The sequence below is a fragment of the Canis lupus genome, chromosome 7 (genome assembly GCF_048164855.1).
Source record: "Canis lupus baileyi chromosome 7, mCanLup2.hap1, whole genome shotgun sequence".
Taxonomy (NCBI): Eukaryota; Metazoa; Chordata; class Mammalia; order Carnivora; family Canidae; genus Canis; species Canis lupus.
In genome coordinates this window covers 40,922,910-40,941,062 of record NC_132844.1, presented here as the reverse complement: position 1 = coordinate 40,941,062, position 18,153 = coordinate 40,922,910, and the positions used below count along the sequence as shown (strand labels likewise).

Below are 18,153 nucleotides of genomic sequence, written 5' to 3'. Positions count from 1 at the left end.
TTTTGAATAAAGATAAATTAAAATATAACACCATTGTCAAAGAAAATATGTGTAAGTATATACTAAGTATATGTGATAATTACTTCTACAAAATATATTATGTTTCACAATTTAACAACTTAATTGAAAACTGAAAACTCCTCAACATTTAAAATTTTTCTGTAAACATATTAGCAGTGTGTCCTTTGACCATTCTCTGTTTTGTCCTTTTTTAGAAGTGGCATAAAATTGCCTATCTACTTAACAGAGTCATGGCCAATTACCTAAAAAAATAATTTCTGTAGGAATATTTTGAAAAGTGAGGTTCTACTTTGTTATTGTGAGAAATAGCATCTTGGTTCCTACAACCAGGTATCTAACTATGGCAATGGAACTGAGAAAGGAAAGAATATCCATTATCCTCTTAAATTTTATTTTTTATTTTTATTTATTTTATTTATTTTATTTTTTTTTTATTTTTTTATTTTTTTTTATTTTTTTATCCTCTTAAATTTTAATGATGGATTTCTCCGATTTATAATATTTCTTAATGTGTCTTAATTTTTACCTTATGTTAAATACTTCTTAATTATTAATTCCATTTTCCCCAAAATTATTTTAAATATTTACTAGAATTTCTTAATTTATTATCTAACTCTAATATTTGAATTCTTTGGAAATTCTCTTTTATCCAAATATTCTATTCCTGTTTGATTCTTGGGGAAAATGAAAATAATATATTTATAACCAATAGTATTTTTAACCAATGTCCTTCATGATTTCAGTTAATAATGAGGATTTCAGTTAATAATGTCTAATTTTAACATTCCTTGTTTCTAACATTCATGCCAGTTAGAAATGTCTTTGATAATACATACTGCAGTCTTTTCCCCAACATTTCTATCTTTTCAGAAAGCACCTAACTATGTAGGCACTAAAATAGTTGTTGAGTGAAAAATATAATTTCGAAGTCTGACCATTGTTAAAAAACATTTTTTAAAAACCTCAGAAAACAGATAGATATCATAATGACTAATAATTTGGACTGCTCTTCACTATCTAAATACCTCCCAGCTCTAATGTACACACAAAAAAAAATGTGCATGCAAAATAATTGTGACAAATTTATTTCCAAAAATTGTAAAAATGAACACATTTAGTAACTCGTGCTTCTGACAAAATACAAACTTAGAATGCATTAAATATAATAATCATATTTCAGAAAATGTCTGGTTGCATCTTTACAGAATTTGTCTATATCACCATAATCCAGCTAGATGTTAGAATCTTCTTCTGCTAGCAAGTTATACATTTAATATCCTTGTTAAATACTTGTTATGCTGTGACAAATGAAATGTCACTTCAGATGTCCAGTTGCATGGCTTAAAAAAATCTATTTTTCTCTTTAGAGACACACTAGCAAGTTATTCTAGTTAAGGGTGATATTCTATTTAGGAAATTAATATAGAAAGTGGGCTATGAATACAGCTTCATTTTTTGATTAAAATAAAAAAGTTTACGTATACCAAAGGTTCAGCTCATGTTTAGAGGACTTCTGTGGGCTAGGAGCTTCGGAATGTGAGAGCCTATTTTTCATTTATCTTTGTAACTTTAGTGTCTAACACATAAGTTATTAATAAATGTTTACTGACAGAAATTAAGCTTTGTTTTTAAGGCATTAAACTTTGTTTTACGTCCCTGACATTTAAGTTTTAAAAAAGTAATATTAAAAAAATTAAATTAAATTAAAAAGTAATATTGCAATTATTTAAATTATAACCTCAATATATTTATGGATAACTTACATTGTTGGCAGAAGAAATGTTGACCTTCATGATCATACATAACTAACTTTCAAGTACTTTCCTAAAAATTTTATTTCTTTCCCATCAAACAATTCACCAAGCAAGCTAACAAAAGGGTTCTAGACATCTAGAATCTGACATTTTGGAGAATCAACTCTTAACATGAAATGTATTTACAAAATAACTAAATAATGAACCCCAGCTATATGCAAAGTAGGAAGTGATTTTGAAACTCATAAACCATATTTCCTTCTCATAGAAGTTTATAATCTAGTATGCAGAATAAGACAATCTGAAAATTCAAATGAAAGTCAAATTATTGCTACAACATAAAATTGAAGTTTAGAAAGACAGAGTCTGATAGTGATTGGGTGATTAGGAAATAGTTCATGGGGGCACCTGAATGGCTCAGTCGGTTAAGCATCTGCCTTCAGCTCAGGTCATAATCCTAGGGTCCTGGGACTGAGCCTGGCATAGGGCTCCCTGCCTATCCAGGGGGTCTGCTTCTCCTTCTCATTCTACCCCTCCCCCAGCTTGCTCTTTCTGTCTGTCTGTCTGTCTCTCTCTCTCATGCATGCTTGGGCTTTCTCAGATGAATTAATTAATTTGTAAGAAAGAAACAGTTGATAGAGGTAGTGGCATTGGAGTTGGATAGTTTGATCATAAAATATAAGTAAGACATAACTTTGAGAGTTTGTTGAGAAACAACTGTGACCTGGCTGGGATGGTTTCTGTGGAAATGCAAAGGAAAGATAGTTAACAAATAACGTTCACATTTATACTGCAAAATAGATTGCAGTAATAACTTAGCAACTAATCTGATAGCTCCACTTGCCTACACATTGAAAATGTAAAGATTTGATAAAATAACAAATGGATGTGTGTGTGTTTACACTTAGTGATGACTGCAATTTCACATTATTTGAGCCTTTGATTTCGAGACAAAAAACTTCACAACTAACAATTGACCATCAAGGGTCAGTTTTCAGGTCTCTTTGTTTCTTCATGATCCTTGTATATATGAGGGAGGAGAAGACATAAAACTAATCTTAAGAACAATAAATTTTCGAAACCTTTCTTTCATGTAGCTTGGAGTATGTCTTCCAGAGACTACTGCTTTTTATCTAGAAGCATATTGAAAGATTGTGTGAGAAATGTGCCTAAATATGAAAGTCATCTCCAGTCATTTGAGTTTTATACATGCATAGTTATTTACCCACCACTTCATTGATACCATCAATATAAAGATGTAGGAAATAACCCTGTGTTTCCATAAGCCATGTACCGTATATACATACACAATATTCTGCATATTACTTCATTGGATTTCATAACTTGCTTTTCATCGCTTACACAAAGCAGATCATCTTTTTATTTGGTTATGCTATTTTTCCTTGTGTAACTAATGTAGTATATTATCTTTGCCAACTCAGAATCATATGAATATAATTCAACAATCCATGTAGAACTTTTATTATTCAGAGTGTAAATGTTAAAAGTTTACCTCAACTCACATTCACCACATAAGAAAATAATAGCAAAACTAATAGCTTATTTTTTTTTCTAAGTTTGGATGATTCAACTGGCCTTTATTTTCATTAGACGTGAAGAAGATCAAATCATCATTAAAAGGAACACACATTTTTTGAAAATATCCCATTGTGAGATATGGATAGAACCATTGACAACAACCCTCAAACAAAGATATATTTTTTTTCAAACATTTGGCATATAAACATTGGTAAAAGAAACTCACTTGGTTAGATAATTGTTTACACAATTCATTTACAAATTCAGATTGTTTTAGGTCTGAAAGAATAGGTCTGGAACATTAAAAAAAATACCACCATAGTGTTGTTTTTTCCACCTGAGAAAAAGAAATAAATTGTTAGTATGTCTTCCATTTTACAGGGAACTTAGTTATATCAAGCCATCCTATTCTCAGTTTTTAAAAGTGGTTTTTCAGATAAATTGTATTGACAGAAATAATCAAAATTTCCATTTGAAACCTTTAGTTATCAAAATATATATATATTCAAGTTCATAGATGATTAAAGAATTTCTTCTTCAATACTGTGCCCAGTACTAAATATCCCAGTGTTAGGTGTCAGCCCTAAGCTCACATAACATTGATGACTGAAGATAAGTAGAATTGAGTAGAAGTGATCGTAGTGAAGAAAATTGAAACTTAATTTGTGTTATATCTCTGTTTGAGAGATTTAAATCACATTCCAATTAAAAATATGAAATAGTTCCCACAGATGCTGTTTTTAAAGATAAGTACTTTATTCGTGTTTAAACTTCAGAAATCATTAAAAATTTAATATGACACTTTTAAAATTCTTTCAGCAATGTCCACCAACACACTCAGACCTATAAACTTCAAGATTCTAGTTCTTGTACAAATAATCCACTTAGAATATAGATTGTAAGCAATTCTCATGCTACCACTGAAGAATTGTTTTCTTCTAGAACAGGTAACAAAGTTACTTACTAAAAGAAGTTGTAAGGGGGCCGGGGGGGGGGGTGGCGGGGGGAAAGAAAAGAGGAAGCAGCAGAAGAAGAAAAAGTGGTAGGCATGGAAAAATTTCTTTTGGTATCCTTTTCCCTCCGAGTGCCAAAATGACCTTAATGTGACCATCAAAGCCTGCACCTTATTTATGCATACGTATATCCTGACTTAAATGTTCTCAGTGATACAGACACACATACACAATTTAAATGATCAGTTCAAGAGGACAGAAGGTAAAGTATAATGTTAGTAAAAATTACTATTGAACTTCTTTTGCTGTTTCAGACCCAGAAAATTTCCAATTACACATGATATTTAAAAATACTGGGTAGTACATAAAAGTCTAGATATAACTTCTTAAGTAGCCAGTTTCCAGAATCATTAAACAATAAGTGATTAGATACTTATTAGCATAATAAACATAGTTTAGACAGCACATACTGAATACATAAATGAATGGAATGAGAGGGTGTTGACAGCAGTGGAAAATAATGATGAATTTTACAAGATTAAGCCAACTGACATTTTATGAAGATTTCCATTTCCTGCCTTAGATTTTATCTAAACTGACAAAAACAAACACACATTTAGATTTCTCAGATTTCTCTTGGGATGTTCTCTGGGGTAGAATATCTGGAAAGAATTTCTGACAAATCAATCTGTCAAGTGTCAAACATTCATATTTATGTGGGAATTTGCCAGAATGTACAAAAATGTGTGCCAGTCTTTTCTCCTTACATAAAATAAAAATGTAGGTAAAATTAGTGCTTACAAAACGCAGTGCTCAATTGCACAAAGTAAGTTGTAATATTTTAGCAAAAGATTAAAGATTAATTGGAAAAAATAAAATTATACATTCTCAAATTTTGACATTGGTTCTGGCAATATATCTGCACTAACAGTAGAACATGTTTTACTCAATCATCTTTGTCCTGTATTAATTAAAGTCCTGGTCTTAAGGGCCCAACAATTGTCTCGATGTAACAGAAACACCATGAGAGCCAGCCCTTTAGGAATCCCCTTCTCCTACCCACCCTCTGCTGAGCCAGAATCAACAACTCTTCCATAAATTTGGCTTTTGTTTTATTAAAATTATTTGAAAGTAACAGTGCCAGAAGCATGGAACTCTTGCAGAATTCCAAACATATGAATTTTTCAAAAATATATTACATGAAGTCTGTCTTTTATTCAACTTATTTTTTTCTCTTCCCCATTATCACCGAGTTGGGCCCAGATTTTTTTTTGCCTTTCCTAGGAGGTACAACATTAAAAGATTAAATAAAATAACAGAAACATGGAGCATCTCTTTTATAAACGTAACTTTTAAAAGAGAAAACACTGCCTTACATATGGTTAGAAAAGGGATGAGCAACTATTTGGGGGCAGAGCAGGAGAGAATAAGAATTACTTCAACCACCATGTATTTAATTAGCTTTCAAAGGACGCTAAAGGCAACCCCATCTTTGGACAAATACTCCATTAAGTGAATGTTTACCTTAGGAAAGCCAGGTTACAGGAATATTGATTCCACAGGAAAAGTGCTGAAAAACTTGGGGGGTACTTACTACTCAGCAGAACAATGGCTGTCATACAGTCAGGATTTTCTCTCTGAAAAACAACAGTTAACACTGTGGTTGTATTTTTTCTGATGTATTGCTTGGAAACATTATCAGAAAAGCGTACACTATTTGTTCATTAAGCTAACTTAAAACCTGATGTGTCATTCTACCGACTGTTACTGTTTCTTGAAACCTTGCTCTTGTTTATAGATTTTTTTGACTATATGTTTAGAAATATTCCAAGTAGTTTAGAAATATTCCAAGTAGATTCAGCCTTGCAAATTTAGAATTGTAAATTTAATCAGTAACTTCTAGGTATACGCAGGAACATATTGCATGAGACAGTAATGTAATTTGTGAGAAATGTCTACACACAAGCTTTCATATACCTTTATTCTGTCTTTAGAATTTGGAATGATGGGAGATCATACAATTAAAAGTCAGCGACCTCGATCTGTTCATGAAAAAAGGGTCCCTCAGGAGCAAGCTGATGCTGCTAAATTTATGGCACAAACTGGTAATACGTTAGTTACATTTTTCTATTTATTGTTGTTAATTTAATGAAACCACTGCATGTTTTCATAATCTTTTGCTGCACATTTGTCAGTTTTTGGAGCTGATATTTTTTTGAGCCATTTTTTTTTTTCTGTCACCAGTTAAAGTCCATAAATGAAGTAGCTTTGAGTTGAAAAGTGCACAAAAAAATGTGTAAGATTTATTTTGCTTTCAGTATGGGACATTAAGGATTTACCTATTATTATTTACTCATATCAATTAACTGCTTGAACTGTATCATTAAACTTTTAAAGTTAACAGAGTTATTCCATCAATAATTGGCTATTATAGGACATTTTAGAATTAGAATTTTAAATAGGTCTTTAAATGATGAAAATTAACTTAGCAATAAGATGTCGAACATTTTTTTCAAATGTCATACATCATATAAATATTAAATGTTAAAATGTATGGAAATTAGAAACATTTTTCAGAATTTATTTTTTTTATTTGAAAAGAGAGTTCTGCTCAATAAGCTAAATAATAAAAAAAAATGGTCAGTGTTTATTAGTAAGCTATAATGCATTCCAAACAATTAAATATCAACAAAAATCACTTTCTGGTTTGCAAAATTTTTAATCCTAAACTAATTAGATTACTTTCAAATACCTCCCTCAAAAAATTTATTTGTTTATATACATATAGTACAATTAATTGCATTCATATGTTGGTTCATCATAATAAATGGGCTATAATTCCATCTGTTTACATTGCATGGAGTACATTTTAGATGAAAATGTATTTAAACTGTGTTATGAACATTTTCAGAAAATTGCAAACTAACAGTTTTATGTATGTCTTTATAAAGTTTGATATATTCCAGTCTGGATTATCTGTTTTACCATTAATAATGAAGTGTCAAGTACTTGATCAGCTTTTGACATGACATTGACTGATTTTGGTGAAATTCTCTTGAATGAATATTTCTTTTAGTTTATATTTTCTTAGGATATTTATTCTGAACCTTAGATTTGAATCTACAATTTAAAAATGCAAATATTCTTAATGGATTGTGCTCTTGGTAATGGGTGAGTAGTAGAGTTTAACACATTAGCTGTAAATAGGTCAAAGAATGCTTGCAAAAGGAAGGATGCTTACAATAAATTTTACATTAAGGACATATTTTTAGCTTTTTAAATGTATATGTTGCAACCAGACCCTAAAACTGAAGAAAACTTGCTTATCTGGGTTGCTTTTTGTGCAACTTCTTATTTAATAAAGGTGATATATTTTTACTATTTGCTTGAACAGGTCCAAAAGTGCATTGCCAGGGTCAAGTAAATTTTCAAATTGTTAAATGTATTTTTCTCCTTGCACAGAGCAAAAGGTCCCAACCACTGACCAGAAATTGGGAAATATTTGACTCTAAAGAGAGGCATAGGGCATGGGCTGATGACTCAGCCTCCTTTGGGTGTCATCTCACAGGGGCCTTTCTGCAAGATCAGAGATGTTCTTCCTTTTTGTAAAAGAGATGTCAGTCATTGGGTTACTGAAACTTCTTAAAAGTGGGGTCTCTGGGAGTGAAATGGTGAGCTATAGTTTTAAGTTCCCAATATTGTAGTAAAGTTAGTTGATGCATAAATATTATAAAAATTGGCCAAGAGACTTTATATAAATTCACTTTTTATATTTGCCTATGACATAAACTAAGAGAATTCAGTTTTAAGCCAAAACCTTTTTTACAAAGTCAAATCACAAGGAACATTATGTTTTCTTAGTGAGAAATTACTAATTTCTGTTTTCATTTACTGGTTCTTTTTCAAGCATTGTTTTGTATCTAAAATATGATACATGAGGGCAGCCCCGGTGGCACAGCGGTTTAGCGCTGCCTGCAGCCTGGGGTTTGATCCTGGGGACCCTGAATAGAGTCCCACGTCAGGCTCCCTCCATGGAGCCTGCTTCTCCCTTTGCCTGTTCCTCTGCCCCTCTCTCTCTCTCTCTGTGTCTCTATGAATAAATAAATAAAATCTCTAAAAAAAAAATAAAATAAAATATGATACATGATTTGGTAGAGTAGATTAAACACTTATTAAATAGATCCATGAGGAGCATTAAAACCATTTCCGTATATTGTTAACAATAATTCAGAGAAGGCAATGAAAACTTAAATTCTGAAAACATTGATTGGCTGCTTGAATTGATGCACAATAAATATTTATTATTTTATTTTAAAGCACAAACAGTATAGGTAAATGTATAATACTTATTTTTAATTTAAATCACTACAATACTGATAAAAGACTGGAAAACTGCATTATTTTAAATAGTTTTTAAAATGTCATTTGATATGTAGCAATTATAAAGTTAGAAAGAGAGAGGCTGTTTTTCCCTTCAATATTTTCTGAGATTATACTCTCTGTAGGTGTGAAGGTAGTTAGTCTGATTGAATACATCTAAGTGTCACACAACCAAATCTTACAAAAATTAGGGTTTACTTATAAAACTTTTCTATTGGTCTTTCAAACCAGGAAATTTGTGTTACATATAAACAGTGATAAACATTTGTTAACATAGTTTGAGAATGAAGAAAAATACAATAGAGGTAAAACTGAATGATAAAAGACATTATTATTATGTATTTTATATTAGTCATGGGGGAAAACAAAGTAAAAGCTATAAGCCTTTATAATTAAGAATTACTTCTCAAAATGATAACCTGGCTTCTTCAACCAATATGATCAGTAAACCCTGTATCTGAAAAGTAAGCTTCGATAGAGCAATAACATGAGTGGAAATTGTTTTTAAAAGAGTAACATTTGGTAAAGTAATATTACTTTATCAAAATAACTTGATCATTTTGGTCAGTCCAGTAATTGAGATAGACTAGTTTAAATATAAGTGATCAGTGCTCCAAAAGCACAATTTATATTTATGGTAAGGAGAAATAAAACGAAGTAATGAGATACAGATATTCAATATAGGCATCTAAATTAAATGCCAGAAGATGGCTTAAGACAATTTAATTGCACTTACTGGTGCTTTTTAACATCGTACTCATCAAAAGCTCTTACAAGCATGTTTTAAAAGTGGCCCTGTATTCCAGCAGAGAAAAGTGTCTCTATTAGTAATGTAGAGAATGTTATCTAAAACGGAAATACAAAAATAAAAGTATGTTTCTAATTTAATGATTTTAACATACTAGCAAAACATACTAGCATTTGATAATAATATTTTGTCTATAATTTAAAATCCACTTTTATCTATGATCTGCTTTGTTCCTCACACATACAGTTTCAGGTAGATGTATTACCCATTTTATTGAAAGCTTCAGAGAAATAAAGTGACTTTCTCAAGGTCACAGAACTAATTTTCAGGAGTTTCCTGTCAAACACAGGTCTTCTGACTTTGATTGCAGTGTTCTTTTCAGTCCCCTTTCATGGTTTGTGTCAGGATAAAGAGCCCTAATAGCGCCTTAGATACTGAAGCCATCTCCATGCTGTTTAATGTGCTTTTCTGTTACAAGTTAAGGAACCAGAGAAGTTTGTGCTATCTTCAAAGACACACATATTAAAAATAGTATATTTTGTATCAAACTTCACTATTTTAATGTCAGCAAGTTTTAAAAATATAGGTATGTATATATATATATATATACACATATATATATATATCTTTCTCATAAAGTATATGAGCTGTTTCTCACAGTCATCCAAAGTGGTTGACTAGAATAGTCTTTTCAGAATGAAGTGGCAGCATGGAAATCATAACTCTTTAGTGGAAATGTCACTGGAAACTATACCATTGGATATATAATGAGGTCATTTTGGTAGGTAGGCTGGTATTTGAGTGACAAAATTTGATTCGTAATTTGAAAGCCAATATATATTTTACTCATTTATTTATTTTGTTTCTGATCAACAAAATGAACCATAAATTTGAGTGAGTGAAGAAGGCAAATTCTGAGCACTAATTACCAATCTCTTATGATCTACGCATCACTGCTTAGTCTGTTCAACATCATTATGGCATACATTCAGGAGCAACCCAGATTTTTAAATATTTGTACAAAAATATATTTAAAAATAGATATTGATCCTGATGCATTGCTCAGTTTGATTAAAACATTTTTACTGCCGGCATAACAATGCAAGGGTAAGAGGGCTGCTTTTGTGGAAAAATGTAACTAATATTATTCATAATCTTTATCATTTTACTTTTGGAATTCATATTGTTCAAGGTTTTCTTGCTGTTAATTAATAAGATACAGCCATAATATTTCTACGTCACTTACTCTCATCACAACACAGGTTGAAATACCGAAAAAAAGCTTTGCATTATATTTTTCTGAATTTTACACTTAAATTTTTCATCCCTAAATATATATATTCATACATACATATATGTGTGGATATGTTTTAACCATTAACATATTATTGGGTTCTAGAATAATCATTTTTAATGTTTAGAGTATTCTTTACCATAATAGAAAAAATTATGAGGCTTGCTTTTAAATATTATTCAGATGATCATCCAATAACATTTTTATGAAGTAGTTAAATATAAATTGGTGAAGGGAAAAAAAAGACTTAAATAATCAAGGGTAATCTATAGAGTACTTTCAGGACAAACACTGATCCAACGCTGAAAAAAAGTCCTATTTAATGAAATGCATCATCCCAGTTACCACTGTCTGTGCCCTTATGATATATAGCTAGTCATAAATGCCTTTAATCTATGCCTCTGGGTACATAATGCAGACCAATTTAAGCACAAATCTTTACAATGGTGCTACCCAAATTGTGGTTGGTGGACCTATGCTTATCTGCAAACCAGTTTTTAATGGGCCCCTGAGGAGATAAGAAGCTTATACCAGAATGTAAATTCAACTACTTTATCAAGCACATGTTTTATTTCAGCTGACTTTTTTGTTTGTTTGTTTGGAAAAAAGAAATTCTCAGTGCAGAATTTCAATTCAGCAAGTTGAGTTACATTCTGGTTCATCCTTCTTCTGTCCTGGAGTACCAGTCTAAGGACCAGCTGCATTGAGTAGCACTGCAAGTAATTTCCAAGTCATTTACTAACCTTTCTAAAAAAAAAAAAAAACAAAACAAAAAAACAAAAAAACAAGATGGACAAATAGATTATCATATTCTTTTTTAAAAATTCTTTTCCAAAGGCAAATTCTAAACAGAACTTGTAAACTATACATTGTTCCTTGGTTTATATAATCGGTGATACAAAATATTCAGAATTACTTCACCTGCAAACCTTTCTCACAACTAAATAATTTAAATTCTTCCTGCTGGCAGGTAAATGCCCCAATTTTGTATTTGGGGAAAGCAACTGCAAGTTTTCAAATCAGTGTTAAAAATCTATCCTGAACATGATATCAGAATAGAATCAGAAGCCCATTGTGATGGTCTTAGAAATTCTTGACTTTAAGTCTTTTTGGGACATGACTTACATAATAATAGAAACTAGACATAATTTTAGTGGGATGCTTACTCTAAGAAAATTAATGAATACAGACATCCATTGGCTTTTTAGGGCCCTATTTTGAATAAATTAATAGAAATCATAGGAGAAATCTTCCTTTATTTTAATAAAACTCACTCCTCTACACTAGATCATGAGGAAAATTGTGAGCAGAAGGTTTTTAAACAAATTATCACAAAATAAATAGCTGTCATAGGATAGAAAAGTAAGAATTGCTCTAGGAATAAACTATAAATAAGAGTCAGTATTTAACACAATAAAAATTAGATATGCCCAAATTCCCAGGGCTCCACCTCATCCAGCATTAGAAAGGAGGCTACCCAAAAAGGATTAGGGGAAAATATATACATCAATATACCCCTGCTCACGAAAGCCAGAGTAAGTTTAGCAATACATTTTACTTCCTCTCCCATCCAAAGGACAAAGCCTTAGATTGGCTCTAAAAGAATCCCTTCAGCAATCATTGTTTTTGAAAAATGCTAACTGGTCCCTTCATAGTATCGGTAGCACAGTGTCTTTGTGAAGAGTAGTTTTGCTAACAAGGTTATAACAAACTTGGACCTTGCATCAGTGTAATATGTATCTCTCTTTACATGTATTTTCTCTGAAATGTTTCCTTGTACCTTTTGATGTAGTGTCACATTTTTACATTTAAATTATTCTTGCATGTCATAATGTCAGCTTGGTATGATGCTTAGTAGATAAATATTCAAAACAGTATTTCATGTTTATTTGTTGTCTTGCACACAGGTGAATCTGGTGTGGAAGAGTGGTCCCAGTGGAGCACATGCTCAGTTACTTGTGGTCAAGGGTCGCAGGTGCGAACCAGAACTTGTGTATCACCTTACGGGACACACTGCAGCGGCCCATTAAGAGAATCAAGGGTTTGCAATAACACTGCCCTCTGTCCAGGTAGTGTTAGCAGCAACTACAACTGTGGATGTTATTGAATTGTGTCATGCTACGCATTTGGAAAGATTTGTTATTTTCATATGAACTGGGTATAGACTTTTTAATTAGAGTGGATAAGTTTAATTCTTATTCAACTGCAAAATTTTGTTATATATGTAATTACTTCTGCTTTCAGAGCAGTCAGGAAACTACATAAGTGACTCCCTCTCCACTGTAACTATATGCTTAAAATTTCTGTATCTGTTTCTAATAATACTTGAGATTATAATAACTTTCCTTATTCCAGGTGGTAAAAGCGTCCAGTTGAATGTTTGAGGCATTGCAGGCATACTGGAAATGTCATTGTTTTAGGCAGTGGTTGATACAATCTTTAAAGCAGTCAGCTGTTTAGGAAAACATCACTTATTGGCTCTATCAGAGAAAGTAATTCCCTTGACCCAAAGGACATTCTGTTAATTTATTCCATTCTAGTGACTGTCCTCATCTGAGCCATCCACTGCATTGTAAACCTTTAGCCATAAAGGGGGGGGAGGGGATCCTCAATGTTAAATGGAGCACATCACAGTAACTTGTCCACATAGGGTGAGATTTTCCGTGTTACATCAACATTTTGTTCTCATTTGAGGCCTACGTGCATATGACAAGCATTCCTCCTTCTTAAATTACTGACTTTCATGTAAAAATAAGTACTAAAAGGAATTTGGGATTTCCTTCAATAATTCCAAAGCACATGATATTATGAATCCCCAGGTTTGTATTTTTATTCAACTATTTGGTGAATGGGTGATGCAAATTTATTGACCATTGCAGCTGACACAGAATTTGCATTCACAGCCTTTCCAGTAGCCTCCAAAAGGTGTGGGCATAAAGAGAGGGACCAGCACTGCAGCAGCTTTTCATCTGTTAAATTGTGTGTAAAAGTTTCTGATGAGTTCCATTTCCAGAAATGGCTGATTTTGCAGTTGCTAAAAGCAAAAGTAGAGAGTGGGTGGCATGGGGGAAAGACAGGGATAATCCCAATTTCCTAGCAGAATGAGCAAGGGCAACCCATTACAAGACAGTCTGGAGGAGTTGTTTTTTAATGGGTACAAGGTTTTGATTTGCAAAATGAGTAAGTTCTGGAGACTGTTTTACAACAATGGGAATATATTTAACACTGCTGAATTGTACACTTAAAAATAGTCTAGATGATAAATTTTCTGTTATGTATTTTTTTTGTCACAATAAAAGAAAAGACAATCTGGAAGAAACAAAAGAGAAAGGAAGTGGTGGGCAGAATGTGGAGGAGAGCTGATGCATGAGATGGGAAATCCCTTTATAATGGAATGAAGAGATTCAAAGCCACAGATGAAGGAAGAAGTAAAAGCTAAACAGGGCAGGAAACTATGAGGAAGGCAAGACAGAATAAGCAGGAAGCAGCAATAATTTCCACTGAAAGCAAGAAAAATCAATGAGAGTCAGTGGGAATTAAACTAGATGAGAAGGAACATCAAGTGAAAAAAAAAATCAGAGGGAAAAAGTGCTTATGGAGGTCATGGAAGGGGAGAACAATGAAAAGACACAAAACCAAAGGTCAGAGAACAAACAAATTCTAGGTCTGTTTGGCAAGAGAAGGAAAATGACCTGGGGGTTTCCAGAATTATCAAATTTCTAAATTTTATACCTTAAAGGACCCCATGAGTAAATGCTTATGGATTTTCAGCTGGGTGTGGGTAGAGTACGTTGCTGGCTCCTATTTACAGGGCTTATGTTAAAGGTTGCAGGATCAAGCTTCCTATCCTGGGCAATGACAAAAGTGTCAATAGAGAATTAAGCTGTGCTTGATATATACATTTATCTTGTCAGCATCCTTCTGAAAAGTCAAATTCCCTTCAACATACAAGGGGGTAGAGTCTAATGGCAAATGGGTCCCCAAGTGGAAATCTGAGAGGGTGTTAAAGTGTTCACAATTCTCCATACAGTGCTTACTTTCCAACCACTTGTCATGCACATTCATATGGTTGACATATGGAAACCTCCATCTTTCTGCCAGAGACTGCTGATTAATCCCTTCACTGGGCAAAGAGAGCATCTGTAGTGGGACCAGAGTGCTTTCCCTTTCACTCTGTGTCTGACGTTTAGAAAACTGAATTATATTCTGATTGTACATTTTTTCCCAATTTCTTAACCTCCTACCATTTACTGAAGAAATACATACTAATCATTAGTTACTCTTCACCTTCATATACTATAGACTTTTCTTTCTAAATCTGGTTAAATAGTACTGACAATAAGAAGAATGTATCTTTTAATCATTGTGATAGTTCAGATGTTGAATTTAAGAGAATGGAAAGTTTCATTGATTTCTTTAATTTTCTAAAACTGAGCACTAATTTAGCAACTTTGTTATTTTAAAAATATAGAATAAGTATTTCACTATAGGAAATTGGGATATCTTTTAGATGGTTATTATATTTGTTATGAAATATGTTGTGTTCAATATTTTGTTCAGTTACTTGCTATGCTGGTAAATATGCACTTTTTTTGATATAATATATCATGAAAACAAAAACCGAAAGTGAATTTAAAAACTTAAATAGTACCTAAACGATGGAAGTATCTTTCTAAAATAATACTTTAAATTCCCAAAAGAAAATTAGTTCAGGAATCAATAACCTAGTTGTTACACTGTGGATATTCAAGTGTTTGGCATTTAATTAATGAAAATGACACAAGGACAAAATGAATGTCAAAGCCACTTTCCATAAAATATGTGTAATAATAGAATTTGAGCTTGTATTTATTTGCATTGCTAAAGCCTAATCCATAGTGTTATAAATTAGTTCCCTTTCACCCATATTATTCTAATTTCAAAGAAGAGTTTTCTTAATTAAATTGCAGTATAATGTGTTACTTCTAATAGGATCCTAAGGCACCCAGCCTTTTGCACATTGTTACTTTGACATTATAGGCTCTTCAAAAATTCTTATTACTCAGCACAAAAATTTCTCTGGACGTTGCTAAATGTCCCCTGCGGGGCAAAATTACCCCTGGTTGAGAACCACTGGTCTACCCAATATGTCTTCTAATCCTTTAGAAGTTTATTTGGGCTGAGGAATGGTTTCAATGTTTTGTTTTTTTTTGTTTTTTTTTTTTTTTTTTTTGGTAAATGTCACAGTATCCACATCTATATATTTCTGAAGGAAAAAACTTTTCACTTAAAGGAATTATTTTATATGTATCAATGTAAATTATAAGTTAATTTGTATGCTTATTTCGAAATCTGGTAGTAATATAATTTATATATTGTATATTCCTCATTTCACCTCTAGATAGCACAGAGTAGGGATGTGATAATATAGCTAGTGTCTAAGTAAAGAAGAAAACTATAAATATGGATTAATCTAAGTTTCTTGATTTTATTAAGCATATTATCCAAATGAATAGATTATTTACAGATTTTCATACTTTACTGAAAGGTAAAAGAATTTATATAATAATTTGCCTCTAATATAAAAATATCTTTATTCCTTAACATAAATATTATGAATAGCATCTATAAAATTATGATATGTGTTATAATTTCTGACTAATTCAATAGTATCTAAAATAAAAAATATATTAATGATTTTTTTTCCTTTTCAAATAAAAAAAGTATTTTTTGATTTTTTAAAAATGTTGTGGAGGAGCCATGAAGTTTCACCATGGGACAATAAAGATTGTTAAACAGTAGGAAGTAACATACTTTTCAAAGGATTCCAGCTTCATGATTTAACTAAACCATCAAGATTAATCAACATTTCTTTGAGGTTAATAGAGAAAAATCTTCCAATTTAGCACTTTTTTTTTCAGGCTTTGTTCAAGGAATACAGGGCAGTGTGATTTGATTGAGGAGAAAATTAACAGGATCAGCAATATGAATACGATATGGTCTGTTAACATTTAAAACACTTCTATTATATAGATAATAGGGGTAGAAAGGATTGTTTATAAATTGAGAAATCTTGGTAATTAAAAGTAACAAACAATTAATTAAAGATATATGTTTTATATGACAAAATACATTCACATATAATATTTTTAAAATATTTTGCTATCGTTGATCATATATAACCTATATATAAATATATGTATATGTGCATTTTTTGCCTTAGAGTTAAATACAGATTCATTATTTATTCTTATGACAATGGATACAAAGTGCTTTGGTTTTCCAAACTTAAATGAGAAAAATGTAAATATATTAATTTCTTTTACTATCTTACTTTTTTCTATGTAATATTTAAAAAATATATTTTCCAGCAAATTTCTCAGAAACTTGAAGAATTTTTCACTATTACACAAATTTGGCTTTTTCAACATTGCAATATATTTTCATAACCAGTTGGGGCAACTCAATAGCATAAATAGAAGAATTAAGGTATTATGTATGTGTTTTTAAAGTAATAACTTTAAAACACGTATTATATATGTGTTTTTAAAGTAATAACTTGGTTAGTATATATATGTGAAATATTCTAGATATACTATATTTACTCGCATAACTCCTCTGACACTTTATATTGATTCTGCTTACCCCCACCGATGTTGAGAGAAGGTGATTTTTTTTTCATCACTCATTATAAATTTCTACTTCCCCTCCTAATTCTAGTTGGTGTCATATCAAACTTATGTTTATGAACTCCTAAGAGCATACTAAGACCAGAGGCTCAACATCAAGACAGGAGCTTTTGAACCAAAGAGCACATTTTCCCCAGCTTCTTTTTATTTGTATTACCCACAGAGTGCTATTCCTTACTATTCTAAATATTAAAAATTGGGATGAAATTGGTGATTTGATCATGACAAAGAAGGGTCTAAACTTAGAACTCTAATGGACTTCTTGCAAAAGATGTCAATATGTATTCACAGTGGCTATTATGGAGGAACACAAATTATGTTAATATTTCTTACTAATTTGAATTCATTGTAATGGCATAATTGAAGTATTGATGTATGTATACTTATGTTAGGAATAATCCTAATTAGATCATTTGCTTTCTCTAGAAATTTTTGTTTATTAGCAGGATTTCCAGCATATCAAATTATTGCAAAAAGGAAGAAATCTTCATATTTGCCAGTCAATTTAAAAGAGGGCAAAGACGAGAATCTTATGCGAGCAGATACAGTTTTTGAAATTTCCCTCTTATTCAAAGACAGTGACTTTAAATACTCACGTTTTTTTTAAATGGAAAAAATACATTTATTTTCTAAAATATGAAGCTAATAAGCTATTTAAAATATGTATCATTAACTGTCAGATTTTTTTTTCATTTTTGACACCATCAGTCATGAATCCTGAAATTTTGTAGTTGTTGGAAGAATTAAGTTGGCCCTTTTATACTTATATGCAAATATAACTCTGGAAGATCATATC

General features: G+C 31.5%; 1 protein-coding gene across 5 annotated transcripts in view; it reads left to right on the top strand.

Annotated features, from left to right (window-relative positions):
• Window positions 1–18,153, top strand: part of ADGRB3 (adhesion G protein-coupled receptor B3) — a 715,781-nt gene that overhangs the window by 276,601 nt on the left and 421,027 nt on the right. For 4 of the 5 annotated variants that reach the window (XM_072832455.1, XM_072832459.1, XM_072832458.1 and 1 more), the window contains 2 exons: window positions 6,262–6,372; window positions 12,597–12,758. In XM_072832455.1, the coding sequence (XP_072688556.1) occupies window positions 6,262–6,372; window positions 12,597–12,758 (273 nt within the window). The remainder of the gene's footprint in view (window positions 1–6,261; window positions 6,373–12,596; window positions 12,759–18,153) is intronic. The other variant, XM_072832460.1, reaches the window with a different exon arrangement.